Below are 18,065 nucleotides of genomic sequence, written 5' to 3'. Positions count from 1 at the left end.
GGGAGTGGGCAGCACGCAACTGTGCATATTGTCTACTGTCTGTTTAATACATTTTATCAAATTAGTCAAGGGTCATGTTAAACTGTATTATCATTTTTTTGTCATGCTTTTACGCCTGTGAATAACAGTGAATAAATAGAAAAAACTTTAATTGCTGTCATTTCTTAAGATTCTTAAATTGAGAAGTTGTGCAAGTGGTCTCAGTCTTAAAATAAGGAAAACAGTCTTGTTACTGGTTAAATCCAGCTTGATATTAGCTGGAAAATCTTATTAATAAAAAGTTAGATATATTTCTTTAAATAAGAATATTTTTCTTATGTGAAAAATGCTTGACAAGATTATTTTTCTATTTAGACAAAAAATAAGACTAATTTTCTCGAAACAAGGCTTTTTTTACTTTCTTAAAAATCAGTTTTTGCAGTGATCTTCAACAGGCACCCGACAGAAACCACACAACTTTTCCAGATCTGTCTCACTAACAATGATTTTCTTTTCAATCACAACCACTACCTGCAGGTGCATGGGACAGTCATGGGACAGAGATTTGCACCATCATATGCGAACCTGTACACGAGCGAGTGGGAGCGAGAGGCACTTGCCAAATGCAAACACAAACCCTCTGGCGCTTTCTGGACGATATCATTGGAGCCTGGCCACATGACATTTCACTCTCTGTGATTTCATAAACACCTTAAATAACCACCACCCATCCATCAAGATCAAATACACAATAGATCCACACCAGGTCACCGAGTCACCACTTCCTAGACTGCACAGTTTACTTCAAATCAATAAACGCCACACAACAAAATGCTCACCAAGGTTTACTTCAAGACAACGGACACACACTCACAGCTCCATAAGGCCAGCTACCACCCCAAACACACATTCAAACGCATAATCAAATCACAACTCATCTGTTTCCACCGCATTTCTTCCACAACCTCAGATTTTAAAACAGCCACCAAAACCCTCTTTCACAGCTCCGGAAAAGAGGGTAGGCTAACCCTAACCCTAACACCCCGGGTCCTTCAAGCCGGGCAAGCCCCACCCCCTACCCGATCAAGGGTTTCTATCCTTACCCCCTACCGAACCCAAACTCTAACCCTAACACCTCCTCCACTCCTACCCCCAACTCCAACCCTGGGGGTGGGACTCGCCTGATTCCACACATCACCCACACAACCCCCTCCGAACACCTCATCACACCACATTTGTCTCACAGAAATGACAAAGCTGACGTCAGCTGAAAACAAATCTTTATTGTTGGAAGATTACAATCACAAGTGTGTTTACAAACATATGAAAATATAAAACACAGCATTATAAAATTAATGCGTTCAGATTATTACTACATATGGCTGCAGTCAAGAAAGTGTGTGTGTAAGTGTCTGTGTGTATGTGCGCTACGAGCTAACAGCTACATTCAAACAGGAGTCAAAGATGCATGTCATGATGTCATCGTTTACACAGAAGTCCGATGACATTATCAGTTAGGGACGAGTACAATGATGTCATCCTCAGCAGGCGCCGTCCTTCACAATCAAAATGTCGGCATTTGTGTCCCTGCAAACAAAAACAATGATGGATTACAACAGTGCTGATGTATTGATACCAGCTGTTTGTGCCTGTGTGCAGGTAGAACAAGCAGGTTTTAAACAGACGTTTCTGTTGAATAAACACCTTCTCACAGGTAACGCTGTCAATAGCTGTGTCTAAATTCAGGGGCTGCATCCTTCAAAGGGCGCATTTGAAGGCCAATTACGTCGCAACGCTGCGCGAAGGCTGTCCAAATTCGAAGGCTCGTTCAAATGCAGCCCACAAATGCAGCCTTCATTTCCCCCTTTTCGGAGGACGCACCGCTACTATCCTTCGCGGCCTCCCATATCCCAAGATCCTTTGCGCGCCGCTGCTCAGTCCCGAAAAAGAAGAGGGAAAGCAAGAAAAATGGCGGCATCAGGTGGCGCAGACTTGTAATTTAAATGTAATGTAAGTATTGGGTCAAATATGTAAAACTTCAGGGGACTTGGAAAACCTCCAAATTTTAACTTTCAGTTAAAATACGTGACGCTGGTAATGCATTAGCATACGGCATAAATTAGCATTATGCTGTTGGAAGTAAAGCTTTAAAAGCCTTCACTTTCAAAATGTTGGACGTTCAGAAAACCATAAAATCCATTCAGTCAACTCTCTTTCGTGGTCCTGGGCAGCAGAAATCGTGACGTAAGGGTAAGGGCGGGAACATCTGGTGACGCAACCAGGAAATCTTCCGAAGGCTAGACCGTCCAATTTAACAATGGTTGACGCGGCCGTCGAAGGTCTCTCCAAAGGACCCGGCCTTCGTGGGCTGCAAAGGCCGGGTCCTTCGAAGGATGCAGCCCCTGAATTTAGACACAGCTATGAATAGTAATGTTAGCAGCAAAGCACCTCCAGACCATCAGGGTTTGGACTGGGGTTGAAAAAAACAACCTTCCAGAATCAGAATTACTGATGAATCACAACTCACAGTCTGTGGACACACAGAGCACATTCGTTGGGGTAGGTATTGCCATCACTGCCGCACACTGGAGAGTAATTCAGAGGACACATCTGAGTCACAGACATCCCCACACAGGAGGGCTGCATTAAAAACAACAGACAGAGATAGTTCAGGTTAGGGTTGGTTATTGTTTCTGACAGTACATGTCTGTGACTCAGAGCCAGACTTCACAATCAGATTACGATCAGGTTTAGACTCACTCAGCGATGAGTTAGGTGAAGATAAAATCAGACACTGCTAAAAAAAAATGAAGGGAAAACTTTAATCACACTTCAGCTCTTGATGATTGATTTATTCAAGTTGAAAATCATTTTGTGTGGCTCTGGCAGTGCTCCTCCTGTTCCTCCTCGCATATACCCTCGCTGATACCCTTCTACGGCCCGGTCCAGCTCTCCTCCTGTAACCGCCGGTCTCCTGGTATCTCCTCTGTGCTCTTGAGACTGTGGTGGAGGACACAGCAAACCTTCTTGTGGCCGCCGTATGGATGTGCCATCCTACAGGAGCTGGACTACCTGCGCAACCTGATTGGGCCGCAGATACCGCCTCATGCTACCAGTAGTGACAAGGACACTAGCAGAACACAAACCTAGAGAAGAATCAGTCGGGAAGGATCAGGAGAGAGCACCTGTCTGTGGGCACCACACGAAGAACTATTCCCTTTTTGGGGGCTGTCTTGTTTGTGCCTCCCCATTGCTCCTGGTGTCACTTTCATTTGCACTAGAACAGATGAACTTGACTCACAATCACTTGTGTTTCCTAAATGGACAGATTGACATCCTGAGGTTTAACTGACTGACTGTTTTTACTGTGAGCATCAATGGTGCCCTTGTTTTTTTGAGCAGTGTATTTTCTGGTGCAGTGTCATACTTGTGTTTAATGTAGAGGCTAAAGTATGATTATCTATTAGTGGACATCATTTCTGCTGGCCACAGTACGTACTCATTTAAGACCAAAACTTAAATTTACTTTTTAAATGTATTTCAGTTAATGTAGTAGTAATAGAAGAAGTCGTAGTAGTTTGTAGGATGTTTTTTTGTTTGGTTCTTACCCTCCTGTTGAGCCTCGATGGATCCTCAGCATCTGAAAAGAGACAGTTAAGTTTCTCAGGTTTATTTATCTTCCAGTATTCACTGTTCCTATACCTGACCTGCACATCTTACCTGGACTATGAACTCTGTTTCCAGCAAGTATGAATTTTTTTCAAACTAGTTTCTGCTTAAACAATTTGCCCCATTGAAACTAAGAAAAATATCAGATGCTTAAGAATTTCTGTGTGAATCACTTTGTGGGAAATATCTGTAGAGATGTAAACAGGAAGTGATGTCAGCGTCACAAGCTGTATAACAGTTTTAGAAGGTTAAACAACAAAACCAATATATATATATAGAAAATATCATTTCATTTCTATCAGGCACAACAAAAATCTGGGTATCTGCGTTAGATTCATACAGTTTGGACTGAGAAGGAAACGTTATGTAACCAGCTGATGTTATCTGGTCCTGTAGGCTGATGTTTTACACATTATTACACAATGATCGTCTGTATGTGAGTCAGCACGGAGACACCTGTTGTAGCTGTCTGTCTGTCGTTCAGTGGACAGATTTTTGTAGGAGCAATAATCCCAACAGTCACAAGTGCTGCAACATTACAGTTGTGTAGATAAGATTAAAATTAAGGCCAAGATTGAAGATGAGTGTGGTCTCATTCATAATACAGTAATGACTGCTGAGTACTCATGAGTCAGCATGTCCACAGGTTGACTTGTGTCGCTGCTAGTGTGGTATCCTCACAAGATGATCTGTAATTTAGTTTTTGTGAAATACGTTCAGTAAGTTACATCATTGTTACGCTTTGATGAGATATTAACAAATGATCTGTGTGGTGCAACACGTTTCAGTGTAGTGATGAGTGAATGTTAATTTAACCCTTTGTGGCCCCTGGGTGTACGCTCAGACAAATGCAGATGCTTTCTTTGCGTCACATTGCGCACATACCTGAAAACCATCACCGCAGTAATATCTCTGTCATCATTATTTAACGTCATAAAAGTGCTGAAAGATTCATCTATGCAGCTCTGACTGAAACAGACTTTACAGTCCAGGATCAAATGAACACAATCATTAACAGGAAGTAATGTTTTCAATGTAAATTCTTCACTCATACATAATTTAAAATTCAGTTTATAAATGTTCCTCTGGCAGATGTTTTATTGAGCACTGTGTAGACTGAACAGAAACGCAGTCAATGAAACTGGAAAACCTCATCTGTCATGACCAGCTCATCATTTCCCCTGCAGCTATCACTAAAAGTCAGAGTGTACGCTGGTCTGCAGTCTACGTGAGGCACGTTCATTCTCATCACACAATCTCCATTTATAAATGCAGTTTATGTGCAGGAAAAGGCAAACGCATGGTTTCTATATGTACACATTGTGTAGACGTGTCAGCCCTGGTGTCGTCCAGTCTTACCTGTATGGAAGAAAACAGCGACACAGATGAGCAGAAGAGTCCTGCCAAACATCTTGGATCAAAACTCAGGAAGATATGTGAGATGACGTGAAGTCTTTGGTTTTTCGTGCCGTCTGATTGGCTGCTGATGTGTCTGTGTGCAGGTCCTCTGTGGCTGTGATGTTTGGTGTTGGCGTGCTGTTGTCATATAGAGGACGAGCTCGGTGTTGTTGTGACGGCTGCTGCTCTCTTTTGTTCACACTTTAATCTCGGGATCAACATTCTGTCTGTGCCGGCAACTAGCTGAACCAGCAAAAACCATCAGGAAGAGGAGTGACACCGAGTGACCCCAACAGAACCAGCAGAAAAACAAGTGTGGCTCTGTCACGAGTCAGAACAACTTATTTAAACAGCAGAAAAACAAGTGTGGCTCCGTCACGGGTCAGAACAACTTATTTAAACAGCAGAAAAACAAGTGTGGCTCTGTCACGGGTCAGAACAACTTATTTAAACAGCAGAAACATGAGTTCAAAATGTTTCTCACATCAATCTAAGCACATTTACATTATTTTGAAAGCAGACACGAACACCACAGAAGGAGTTCAGTGCTGTCTAAGATCTAATGGTAAACTGCTGCCTCTGATTGATTATTACTATGATGATACTGACTATAACATGAACCGGGCTTCATCACCATGGTCACTGATGTTGGTACATTTATGAGAATATTCTTTCTGAGCAGTATAGATTTTCCACTGAGGACAGACATGATGTTCAATTCAATTGGCTTGATATATTATTTATTATTATATACAAACCTGTTGATTGGTGACATCACTGAGCGAAGCCGTGTAATTACAGCAGCATCAGCTGTATGAATGATGTTGTGCTCTGTTGCTATGAGAACCCACACGACTCACCTGATGATGCCGTTTTCTTCAGGTTCTGCTAAATGTTCCTCTCAACACGACAGACTGAACGAGGAGCAGCTGCACTTTATGTCCTTCTGTTTGGTTTTGATTTAAACTGCTGGTCAAACAGCTCAAAGAGCACTCATTGATTAATCAATTAGTCTTCAGCACAGATAATATTCAATCAATAAAGTTATAGTATGTCACTCTGATTTCTCTAAAAACTAAGTTGTGGGACAGTGTCGGACCTAAATGTATAATATTTATATCGGCTATGTCAGAATGCAGCGGTCACGTTATAAATAAACCCAGTGGTATAATCCACATATTAATTTATGACATCAACCGTGGACACAGTGACCCGTTTGTTTGTTCCTGTGACCCGTGTGTTTCGTTACATGAGTGTAAACCATTGGAGACCCATATGACGAACAATCAACATCAGAACAAATTCAAATTTATTTGACTTTTAACAAAACAAAGCGAGACAACATGAAACTATAAAAACATCAAACTTCTACTTTCACTTCCTGCTGATGTCACATTTTCAGCCCGTGGGGGCATGTGATTGGCCGTGCCACTCTATGACGTCATCATACGAGGAGCAATGCTCATTGACATCAACTCCTGGAAGAGAAGCTTACAGGCGTACGGCATCCGGACCAGAGAGATCTGATGGACACACACAGAACCAACACCAGATCAATATTATTACCAATAAAAAGATCAATATTAATACTGATAAAAAGATCAATATTAATACCAATGATGAAATGTGATTAGTTATTGATCATGTTTACCTGTGTCTTGTTGTGATTAGTTATTGATCATGTTTATCTGTGTCTTGTTGTGATTAGTTATTGATCATGTTTACCTGTGTCTTGTTGTGATTAGTTATTGATCATGTTTATCTGTGTCTTGTTGTGATTAGTTATTGATCATGTTTGTGTCTTGTTGTGAATAGTTATTGATCGTTTACCTGTGTCTTGTTGTGATTAGTTATTGATCATGTTTGTGTCTTGTTGTGATTAGTTATTGATCATGTTTATCTGTGTCTTGTTGTGATTAGTTATTGATCATGTTTACCTGTGTCTTGTTGTGATTAGTTATTGATCATGTTTACCTGTGTCTTGTTGTGATTAGTTATTGATCATGTTTACCTGTGTCTTGTTGTGATTAGTTATTGATCATGTTTACCTGTGTCTTGTTGTGATTAGTTATTGATCATGTTTATCTGTGTCTTGTTGTGATTAGTTATTGATCATGTTTATCTGTGTCTTGTTGTGATTAGTCATTGATCATGTTTACCTGTGTCTTGTTGCGGCAGCCTCGACACTCATACGTGTGCGTCCGCGTGTTGGCGATGGCCATCAGTCCACACAGGTTACACACGTGAACTTGATATGGATCAGACGCCTCGAAGAGACGTTCTCGAAGGAACTGAGCTGCTCCATGAGCAATCTGACAGTCACGCTCCATCTCCCCAAACCGCAGGCCGCCATCACTGTGAGACAGACAGGTGAGTCAGAGCGATCACTCAGAGGTAACACAGACAGGTAGACAAATGTCTCACTAACCGTGATCGTCCCTCCATGGGCTGCCTGTTGAGGATCTGGACAGGGCCCCGGGCCCTCGAGTGGATCTTGTCGTCCACCATGTGCTTCAGACGCTGATAGTAAGTTGGACCGATGAAGATCTGAGACGTCAGCTTCCTCCCCGTGAAGCCATTATACAGAACCTGATCACAGATCAATAGTGTTGAAAACACTGAAGTTGCTCAAACGTACATCACATCACTCTGGCATCACACTGGCATCACACTGACATCACTCTGACATCACACTGACATCACACTGGCATCACTCTGACATCACACTGACATCACACTGACATCACTCTGGCATCACTCTGGCATCACTCTGACATCACACAGGCATCACACAGGCATCACACAGGCAGGGATCATGTGTTCAAGTTTAACAGGGAGTAAACCATGTAAGTGACCTCATTTCCTCTCAGGTGGTATCCGTATTCTGACAGCAGGTTCGACACTTTCTGCACATTGACGGCGTCGTTAAAAGGCGTGGCGTCACCGATCTCACCTTTGTTTGCAGAAACCTGAAACAAAACAGACAAAATATTCATATGTATGTAAATAAACCTGCACGTTACGTTAAAGTCAATGATTTATACCATTATATAATTGATCTGTAGCCTGTGATCAGAGCTACTATTATTATTGCAAATATGTGATTTATGATTGGTACCTTGCCCTGCAGACACTCGATCAGATGGCCGACTGTCATTCTAGAGGGGATGGCGTGAGGGTTGATGATGATGTCAGGTGTGATTCCCTCACAGGTGAACGGCATGTCCTTAGAGAAGTCAAAGGCAATCAGATCATCATTGTTCACCAGCGTCATGTTTAAACTTCACAGATTAAACAATCTGACTGTTGATGAAAAATATTTCCAGTGACTGGCACCTGATCGCCATCACTGATCAGCTGATCAGTGTGAACCTTATGTTATGATCATGAACAGGTCGTTTACCTCTTGTCTGTACTGGATCCCACAGGTTCCTTTCTGTCCGTGTCGACTGGCAAACTTGTCTCCAATCTGAGGAATTCGGACTGAGCGAACCTGCATGAAACAGGAAACAGAAAAAAACAAAAACGTATCTCCTCAAAGAGTGTAACAGGTGTTCTGTCAGGTGTTCTGTCAGGTGTAACAGGTGTTCTGTCAGGTGGTCTGTCAGGTGGTCTGTCCGGTGTAACAGGTGTGTCAGGTGTAACAGGTGTTCTGTCAGGTGTCCTCTCACCCGGATCTTGCAGAACTTGTAGCCCTCCTGGTTCAGAGTCACCATCACCTGGTCCACAATGCCGGTCTCGCTGGTTCTCAAAAAAGTGCTGCAGTCTCTTTTGGTGTAGCGCCGGTTGGTGCTGTCCAGCTCGTCGTCGTTCTCCGGCAGCGTCACTGTCTTCCCGATGATGACATCCTCGCCAGAGACGCGAACACCAGGCGCAATGAGCCCATCGTCATCAAGCTTGTCATAGATGGCGTGCCTCATACCTGAGGATATTTAAAAAATGTTCTCAGTCTCTGATGTAAGATTGGCCCGCCCACCACTAACATCCAACACCTGAGACTGGACGCTGCTATCACACCCGAGATGATCGACAGGAATTTTCATACTGCAAACACCAGACTACAACCAAACAGACGTCAGCTGAGCGTTTCTCACCCTGGCAGGTTTCACGTGTCGGCTTCTCAAAAATCTCCTCCTGGTCAAAACCTTTCTTAGACTCCTGCTCTTTGTAGGATCGATAGAAAACAGACCTGCAGAGTAAAGAGCAGCTTTAACCACAGAAACACACACTGTTACATCAGTAACTAACACTCAGATTACATCAGTAACTAACACTCAGATTACATCAGTAACTGAAACCAGGTGTAAAAGTTAGTAACTGACCTGAAGAAGCCTCGATCTACGGCCGACCGGTTCATGATCACCGAGTCCTCCTGGTTGTATCCTGTGTATGAGGCGATCGCAACGATGGAGTTGATACCTGAAAAACAAGGAGAGTTGTCTTTCACAGGGTGACTGGTGTCTCTTGTTCTCTGTTCCTTCAGTGAGGGAAAGATCACAGCGTCACATGTCTTTTTTTGTAGCTTGCACCTGAATTACATGTACCAAATAGTTACCACAGTGGTCTTGCAATCAGAAACTGAAGGGGGCGCCAAATCACACAAATTGCCAAATTCTACATTATGTTGCTTTTAAACTCCCAGAAGACATTTAGTGCTAAATTAATCGTTATGGATTTATTTCTGGGATCAATTCAGCTGGGAAATAATAGACGAGACTAGACTGGTTTTCAGAAGCTGCGCTCACTTCCCTCTAAGGAACCCCGCTACTCATTTGGTTCAAGGTTGTAATTTTTTCACTCTGCCAAACTACAGGGATACCTGATTTAAGACAGTAAGCTCAAATCCATACCGTCACAGCCCTGACTGAGGCTCCCCTGAAAGTCTCTGTAAGAAGGACATAATGGGCCGGCCTCCATCTCATCCATCAGAATATACACCTGAACCTTTGAAGAGCATCACAGCTTTTTACCTGGATTTTCATATGTAAAACTTGCTGATTCAGAAATTGTTTTTTCTCTGGTGAGTCTTGTCCGGCTGTACAAACTATCAGTCTGACTAACAGTTATGGGCTACCTGCAGGCAGCTCTCTGAAGCGCAGGTACTCCATAGATCGGGTGGTGACCAGTGGTTTCTGAGGGTAGTACAACACGTGAGCCAGTGTGTCCATTCGTACATGGAAGTTGGTGATGTAGACACCCATGGCTTGTTTTCCCATAGCAGACTGGTACGTGTTCCTGGGAGACTGAAGAACAAGACACAACTGATGTCACATGTCAAAGACAAAAAAGGTTGACATCATTGATAGATGATTTAAAATAAATATGGTTCCAGGCTCACAAAGAGCAGGTGTACTATGAGGACGGGCCTGACACCAGTACAGCCCAGACTTAAAATCCTGGCTGGAAAATCTGAGGCTCACTTCTCTCACTGAACAAGATGCAGTGGGGAGTGAAGCATCAGAGGAAAGTAACACTGTTCAGTTGTTAAGAGGTGTTGATTGTTTTGATCCAGTTGGTTGAGAATGTTTAGAAGTGAAGTGGAGTTAAAAGAAAAAAAGGAGAAACTGTATTATTTTCTAAAATTAAGCACTTAGAGGCTATTTTATTTTAATGATAAATGCAATTATTCTACTCATTTTGACCGCACACGGACACGGACACAAAAGACAAAAGACACATTCAGACATTATGAGGTTCTGGACCTTCACTTGAGGACATTTTCTCTAACTGGACCTCATTGAATTTGAATTGAAAAGCCCTGCTATAAATACAGCCACAGTTCTGCTACTCAGAATGTTGGTGAGACGGTTCTGTTGGAACATCTGGATCATGATGAGGTTATGATTGTTCCCACACTCTCCGTCCTCTGAGGCAGCGTCACCTTGTTCATATCAAAGTGTTAGGATTACTTCTAGTGTTAAGCTCTGCTTCTGGTGGTCATCATGGATTCATAGAACCATGGTTACAAAACTAACTCATCTTACTTTGTTTTAAGATGACTTTTGTTTTTTGATTGTTTTGTACCTGGTTGTGGTCGGGGAAGGGAATGATGGAAGCACAGACTCCGAGGATCATGGACGGGTGGATCTCACAGTGTGTGTAGGTGGAGCAGTAGGCCACACCCTTCTCCTGGAGGTCGTCTGGGGTCATGGCGAGCATCACCGTCTCCTCCTCCAAAGTGTCGATGTACTCCACCACGCCACTCGCCACCAAGTCCTGCCAGCTGACCACCACAAACAACGACACAAACAAAAGGCGAACAACAAAACTTTACTTCAACAGAAACTTCAGAACAGAAACCAACAATCTATAAGAGGAGTAACTGACTAAATCTACACAATCAATCAATAATCAATAAAGAAAAACTTAATTTCTCCGTCTCACCTGTAGTTGTTGTACTCTCTCTCCTTCAGCTGGTCAATGTGTCGTCTCTTCAGCAGTAGTTTCTGTTTCTCGACAATCAGCAGCGGTCGACAGATTCGTCCGGCGTCTGTGTAAATTCTGATCTCACGCTCTCTGATGTCTCTAATCATCGACACCTGAAACGTCACAACAAGCAGGAACACTGAGTTCAGACATCGTTTCTTACTGTCATCTAATCCATAGTGCACAAGGACTTTCCTGCCCTGTGTGCCCAATGATCCTGAGAAACACCTCACACATGAAGTTATCTCCTAAAACAGCTGGCCACTGCAGTTCTCAAGATATACAGTATGATGCTGTTCTGATTAGATTCAGATAATCTACCTCAGACACGATGATGTCCATCTGTCTGCGGAGTTTCCTCAATGTGTTCATCAGCTGTTCGGGATCTTTGTGGATTCCGACCCAGCAGCCGTTCACAAAGATCTTAGTGGCACTAAAACATTAAAACCACATTTAAAATGTACATTTTGGGAGAGTTTCAGCACAGTCAGTTGAAGATGATTGATTAATCATAACAATTTTAAAACTGTGGAATATTAACTGAAGTCCGAGCTGACAGGAAATACTCTTTATATTCTGGAGGTTTGGCTGATGTGATGCTGCCATCTGAAGGACAGTTTGAGTACATTTACAGAATGAATTCACTTTGTTACTGCAGAAACACATCTTTCAGTTAGATATGCCTAAAAATATAAGAGAGTCAAACAAAAGACAATGTGAAGACTTTGTTGTTGTGAAAGCTGTAAAAGAACACATCAAGCTGTAACTGACTCTGCGATGGCAGCAGGGGAGATCTCCTCCAGGTTCTCCATACTCCACTCCTCCAGAAACTCCAGGATGGGAGATGGCTGAGAGCCCACAGAGATGTAGGCCATGAGGGCCAAGTTCTTCACCAGACCGACAGCATGACCCTGAAACACAACACTGTTTGTTAATCAGTCATTAACATGGCTGATTGTGTAATGAATGAAGCTCAGGTACAATTTATTTTTTAATCACCAACGCAGACATTTGGCTGACAGAGTTAAACTCATCTCTTTAATCAAACTGGATAAAGATTGTTGGTCCTGTGTTGTCATAAGTTGATTTGGAGGTCCAGGACTTTCTAAGATTGTTTGCGTCCAGTGGGTTTTTTTTTAAATTTACCTCAGGTGTCTCGGCCGGACACACCATCCCCCACAGTGTGTTGTGCAGCTGTCTGGGTTTGGCAAGTTTGCCGTCTCGGCCGATCGGGGAGTTGACTCGGCGGAGGTGAGAGAGGGTGGATGCAAAGGTCAGACGGTTCAACACCTACAAGCAGAAAAATAAAAGAGGTTGATGTTCAGATGCTGAGCTGAGGTCTGTCCCCGTTGGTCCTGATCCAGACTAACAGGGACAGGCTGAGACCATCTGTGAGGTCTGCAAACATCTTTGTCCTAAAACTGAGCTGCTTCAATCTGAAGACGTCACTCTGACTGTGAGAGAAGCTTCAGCTGAACCACATCTGTGTGTCAGACTTCTTCATTACAGGTGTGCTCACTTGTGACACTCCAGCTCGGGCCTGGTGAGCCTTTTTCACGTCACCCCAGTTTCCAGTAGCCAGTGAGTACTTCAGGCCGTCTGAGATGATTCTGGTCTTGATGGCGAGCTCCAGATTGAAGTCTTTTCCTCTGTCAATGAACTTCTGAGCGTAAATCCGGATCTCCTTCAGCAGGTTCTTAAACATGCTGAACTCAAAAAAGAAAAATACAGTTTTATTATTTTTATTCACACAAATTCAATCAAATTAAACTTTAAAGACATGATGACTGAGTGAAGAAGCCCCACCCTCTGAACAGGAAGGCTAATAGAGGCCCGGCGAGGTCCAGCCTCTTGTTGCCGTAGTGATCTCTGTCATCCAGCTCTCGTCTGCCGAGAGCAGCCAGCAGCAGCCTGTGGACCATGTACCTGAAACACAGAGATATATGTTAGTACTCACTGACGCACACTAACAGACACGGTAGATTATTAGAAGACTTTCATACACAATGACACCAACTTGGGTGTGACTCATCCTTACTGGACTCGCACACACCTGTGCAGGCGTTTCTCAGGTGGGACTTACCCTAAAAAGTAGGCCTTCTTAGTCTCACAGAAGTCGCTGACTCCCACATGTGGCAGCATCTCTTTCTGCAGAACTTCTTTGGCGTATTTTATTCGCCGTTCTTTCGTCACGCCAGGTTTCGCTCCTCTGGAACCGATGAAGTTCAAAGCCACATTCTGCTCCTGGATCACAAACGCTTCGTCCAGAGACGGCTTCACCTGGAAACACAGTGACATCACTGGTGATATGACAGTCCTGTGGGCGGGGCTAACAGTGACTCAACCAGTAGATTCTCCTTCAGTGTGCTTTCTGTCTGAACCATTACTGAAAATCTGTCACTATCAGATCAATAACTGATAATCACACTGACCATCTCCATCATCTCAGGGTCGTCAAAGTCGTATATGATGTGTTCGAGGATATCTCTGTCCGACACGAAGCCGAGCGCTCGAAAGACAATGATGATGGGAACTTCCTGTCTGATGTAGGGCAGCGTGGACACAATCCTTTGACCAATGGCACTCTTCTTCACTCCCTGAGAGACACAATCAATCAGTAATCAGTGAGTTGATCAATCACATTTGTCCCCTGATCGATCAGTAATTTTGCATAAAGAGATGACGTTAACGTGAATCTCTGGCTCAGTGTCTCAAGAGTTACAGATGATGGAGGACCTCTCTGTCCTCACGTTATTAAAATTAACATTTATTATATCAATGGATAACAAAATAATAATGGATCCTGTATCCAGGTGAACATGAGGACTCACCTGTCCTCCTCTGGCCATCATGCTGACCCAGATGGTGCTGGTAGGACGGGAAGAGTTTTCCAAACAGGATCGACACTCGCCTGTGTAGGCGTACTTTGAGTCCTTCTTTGCAAACACGTACACCGTGTTGGTGGCCATCTTCTCTTGAGCGATCAGCACCTGCAAACCAGCACAAGAACCAGTTTGATGAGGAAAACCAGTAACACACCAGTTTGCTTGTTGTGGTCATCTTTGGAAAATACAGATGTAATCATCCAGATTTTCAATATAAAACTTGTCTGATATTATCAAGGCGACCCGATGAGTCTGAGGACAGGTTCTGTAAACACCTCACATCATCATTCTATACTCTGTGTATGTGTGTGTGTGTGTGTGTGTATATATATATTAGGTCTGTCAAAGTTAATGCAATAAAAACATTTAAATTGACAGCTCTAATAAATAAAAAATAAAATATATATATACACACCTGTTCATGTCTGTTAGTCACATATGAGGCTACAGCCAGCAGCTGGTTAGCTTAGCTCGACATAAACACTCTGAGTGGGGTCACATGGTGCATCATGATGTCACAGCGTACCTTCTCAGAGCCGTTGATGATGAAATAACCTCCGGGGTCAAGTGGACACTCGTTGAGCTCACACAGATCTCGGTCTGTCAGGCCGCTCAGCAGACAGTAGGTGGAGCGAAGCATGATGGGAATTTTTCCAATGAAGGTCTTCTGGTGCTGAGTCTGCAGTTGGTCCTCGCCCTCCTTTATGATGGTCTTTGTGATGTCAACATACAGGGGGGCCGAGTACCTGGAGGGTGTGACACAGAAACACAGATCAGGTGAAACACAGAGAGGGACACCAGCTCTCGGGGTAGAGGGGTACCCGCTCTGGGGGTAGAGGGGTACCAGCTCTGGTGGTAGATGGTACCAGCTCTGGGGGTAGAGGGGTACCAGCTCTGGGGGTAGAGGGGTACCAGCTCTCGGGGTAGAAGTGAGGATAATAAACGAAAGTGAGTTGATGACCTACGTGAGGTTTCGTAGTCGGGCTTCGTTGGGCATCATGGGAGACGGAGCTCCGTCTCTCTCCCAGTGGGTGGGCTTGGACAGGTAGATCTGCTCAAACTTCAGCAGGTAACGAGGCTGAAATAGGAAACAGAGGTCAGAGCGATATTGCAGTGACACATACTATCTTTAATTATCTTAAACCAGGTCCTACCCAGACCCTAAAGATTGGGACTGAAAGAGGTTCCTCTGAACAAATCTAAACCAGAGGTTGCGAAACAGGCAATTATGAATGATGCAATTTTACAGCGTTAGACACTTACTATTAAAATATGAACAAACTATGTACAAGAAGTTAAACTGAACTAAATTGTCCTGCCTGAACTCAAACCTTCTTACTGGTCCACTGGGACTTTCACTGGTTTCAATGTAATCAGAGGTGATGACTGATTTCAGACGACTTCTTATGGTCGTTTTACTTTAATCATGGATGTGTGGTCCGCTGCCACACTGGAGACTGGAATTACCAGCGCCAGCTGACGGCGAGCTCAAATGCTGGCAGTGGCAGGTCAGTGTCAGCTGTTGCCACTGTTTGCATCAACCCTAGCTGGACCTAGATCTGGTCCAGATTCAGTCCAGGTGTTCCTCACCGGCTCCTCCACCTCTCCTGAGGTGTGCTGTGCTTCAGCCTGCAGGTCGATGGGCGGAGCGTCCTCCACGATCCTCTGAACCGACATCTGGATGAACTCATCAAACGAATCCAGCTGCTGACGCACCAGACCCTTCTCGTCAAAATAAGAGCTGAAAGAAACCAGAAGTGTGTATTTTGTCAGACCAGGGCTCTGTATCATCACACCAGGGCTATGTATCATTAGACCGAAGGACAACAGAGGAGACAGGACGACAGAGGAGGACGACAGGACAACATAGGGAGCTGTGAGTGTGCACAGAAGTGTAGTGTGTAAAAGCAGGATAAGCTTTAAAACTCAAGCTCAAGAAAGGACAGCTAGCAAGCTGAAACTTTGAAGCTGTGAGTTTTCCTGTTGAACTTAGCGTTAGCATATCTGATGTGGCTAGTGTCTATTCTAGCAGGCTGAAGCAGCGTTGGAGTATCTAGTATTATCACACAGTCAAAAGAACTGTGTGAACATCAAGCTTCGTTTGAAGCTGATGAATGAGCCACAGTAAGACGTTAACCCTGCATCACAGATCCTGCTGATGATGACTCCATCAGTATTATTGATGGTTTTCAGTCTGCTGCTGGTGTCATCGACAGTACACTGACACAGGTGTGGAGAGATCCAGGTGAGTTTACCTGATGACGATCCAGCAAGCTTCCTGCCACAAATCTGGAGTAATTTCATCATCATCCTCATCGTATTGATTATCTGCCAAACACACAAATAAACATGAGACATCCTGACTCATCAATATTTATCATCACTCAGCAATATCTGTTGTTTTGATTTTCACAGGTTATTTGAATATTCTTGTTGGTTTCTGGTAAAGCTGACACAGATTGAACTAATTAAATTGATCAACTAAACGTTAATTGTTGTTATTTAAGTACATTTTGCTGAACATAGTTGAGTAATGTAACTTAAGACGTTCCTTGTTTACTTTGTTACTGTAGTATCGATACTTTCACAGAAGTATCTGATTACTCTTTCCATCATAAACACAGTGTATCTCAGTTTGTAATTCAGTTTAGATTTTTCTGAATCAGCGTTATTGATCACAACAGTCTCTGATTAGCCTGTTAGCCTGCTAGCTGAAACAAAGCAGCGCGCGGTTAGCATTAGCTGCTACAAGCATGTCGAACAGTTAAGTTCACGTTTTCAGATGGAGTTAACGTGCTAATGTGTAAGTCTATGCTTTCAGACGTTAATGTGAGCTAACTGATGTTAGCATGTGTGTTCACTCTAACAATTACGTTTTCAGAAGCTAACATTAGCTAACAGCTAGGTGCTGTCGGAGGTTCATGTTTTCAGATGGTGTTAATGAAGTTTGTGTTAATAAAGTTCAGTCAGCCTTTGAGTTCATAAAGTTTATTCGGCCTTTGTGTTACTACAATTTGTGCAGGTGTGAACTGGTAGCGGCTCACCTTCGTCCTGGTCGTACATGTTTTATCTGCAAAAGATTTTAAATCCAACAAACTGAAAACTCCGGCACGACGTTGTGACGAACAGCGCGCCCCGGAACATATATGTCACTTCCGGTCGTCTTCTTCTTCTTCTTCTGCGGAGTTTCATGGCGGCTGGCATCCGTGTGTGTTGCTACATTAGGGCCGCCTGTTGTTCACCCTGAAAACTACTGATGGTGTGTCCAAAGTGATCCCGAAGCTCTAAATATCTCAAACTGTCTCTAAATGTCTCAGACAGTCTCAAATTGTCTTTGTCTCAAACTGTTTTTGTCTCAAGCTGTCTCTAACTGTCTCTGTCTCAGACTGCCTCAGACTGTCTCATACTGTCTTTGTCTCAAACTGACTCAGACTGTCTTTGTCTCAAACTGTCTCATACTGTCTTTCTCTCAAACTGTCTCAGACTGTCTTTGTCTCAAACTGTCTCATACTGTGTCTTTGTCTCAAACTGTCTCAGACTGTCTTTGTCTCAAACTGTCTCAGACTGTCTGAGTCTCAGTCATATCTCTTGATGTCTCCACTGTGCACTCACAGTTTGGAGTTATGTTGGCGACTGTCTTTGTTTTATTATTATTCTGCTGCTCGCTCAGAAGGAAAGAACAAAGTCAACCCTCCTCACAGAGTCTGC

General features: G+C 43.4%; 2 protein-coding genes across 2 annotated transcripts; both read right to left on the bottom strand.

Moving 5' to 3' along the window:
- Positions 1 to 1,520: 1,520 nt before the first annotated feature.
- LOC311257874 (putative pancreatic secretory proteinase inhibitor) lies at positions 1,521 to 5,084 on the bottom strand (the record flags this gene model as incomplete). Its single annotated transcript, XM_084353816.1, has 4 exons — positions 5,008 to 5,084; positions 3,588 to 3,619; positions 2,507 to 2,619; positions 1,521 to 1,566 (listed from the first exon to the last, which is right to left on the bottom strand). Exons 1-4 carry the CDS (start codon positions 5,057 to 5,059, stop codon positions 1,521 to 1,523), a joined length of 243 nt encoding a protein of 80 aa, XP_084209942.1. The 5' UTR covers positions 5,060 to 5,084.
- A 1,248-nt stretch (positions 5,085 to 6,332) lies between these two features.
- Positions 6,333 to 17,510, bottom strand: polr2b (RNA polymerase II subunit B). Its single transcript, XM_084353948.1, has 25 exons — positions 17,402 to 17,510; positions 16,613 to 16,685; positions 15,948 to 16,098; positions 15,323 to 15,435; positions 14,884 to 15,103; positions 14,304 to 14,462; positions 13,905 to 14,069; positions 13,556 to 13,752; positions 13,279 to 13,398; positions 12,992 to 13,178; positions 12,619 to 12,762; positions 12,244 to 12,383; positions 11,794 to 11,905; positions 11,431 to 11,585; positions 11,071 to 11,269; positions 10,121 to 10,289; positions 9,369 to 9,465; positions 9,141 to 9,235; positions 8,718 to 8,968; positions 8,450 to 8,539; positions 8,165 to 8,272; positions 7,902 to 8,015; positions 7,475 to 7,635; positions 7,206 to 7,401; positions 6,333 to 6,569 (listed from the first exon to the last, which is right to left on the bottom strand). Exons 1-25 carry the CDS (start codon positions 17,418 to 17,420, stop codon positions 6,480 to 6,482), a joined length of 3,525 nt encoding a protein of 1,174 aa, XP_084210074.1. The 5' UTR covers positions 17,421 to 17,510; the 3' UTR covers positions 6,333 to 6,479.
- Between the last annotated feature and the right edge of the window lie 555 nt (positions 17,511 to 18,065).

This window comes from Pagrus pagrus, assembly GCF_965226575.1.
Source record: "Pagrus pagrus genome assembly, chromosome: 5".
In the NCBI taxonomy this organism is placed as follows: domain Eukaryota; kingdom Metazoa; phylum Chordata; class Actinopteri; order Spariformes; family Sparidae; genus Pagrus; species Pagrus pagrus.
Note: the sequence above shows the minus strand (reverse complement) of the source record. Positions and strands in the feature narration are given on the sequence as shown.

Bases quoted from the DNA above. Each gene is read 5' to 3' on its own strand.
- polr2b (XM_084353948.1), bottom strand. The intron at 16,099-16,612 runs GTAAACTCACCT...GGTTTCTTTCAG, and splicing joins GCTTGCTGGATCGTCATCAG to CTCTTATTTTGACGAGAAGG. The intron at 8,016-8,164 runs GTACCAATCATA...GTTTTGTTTCAG, and splicing joins TCGAGTGTCTGCAGGGCAAG to GTTTCTGCAAACAAAGGTGA.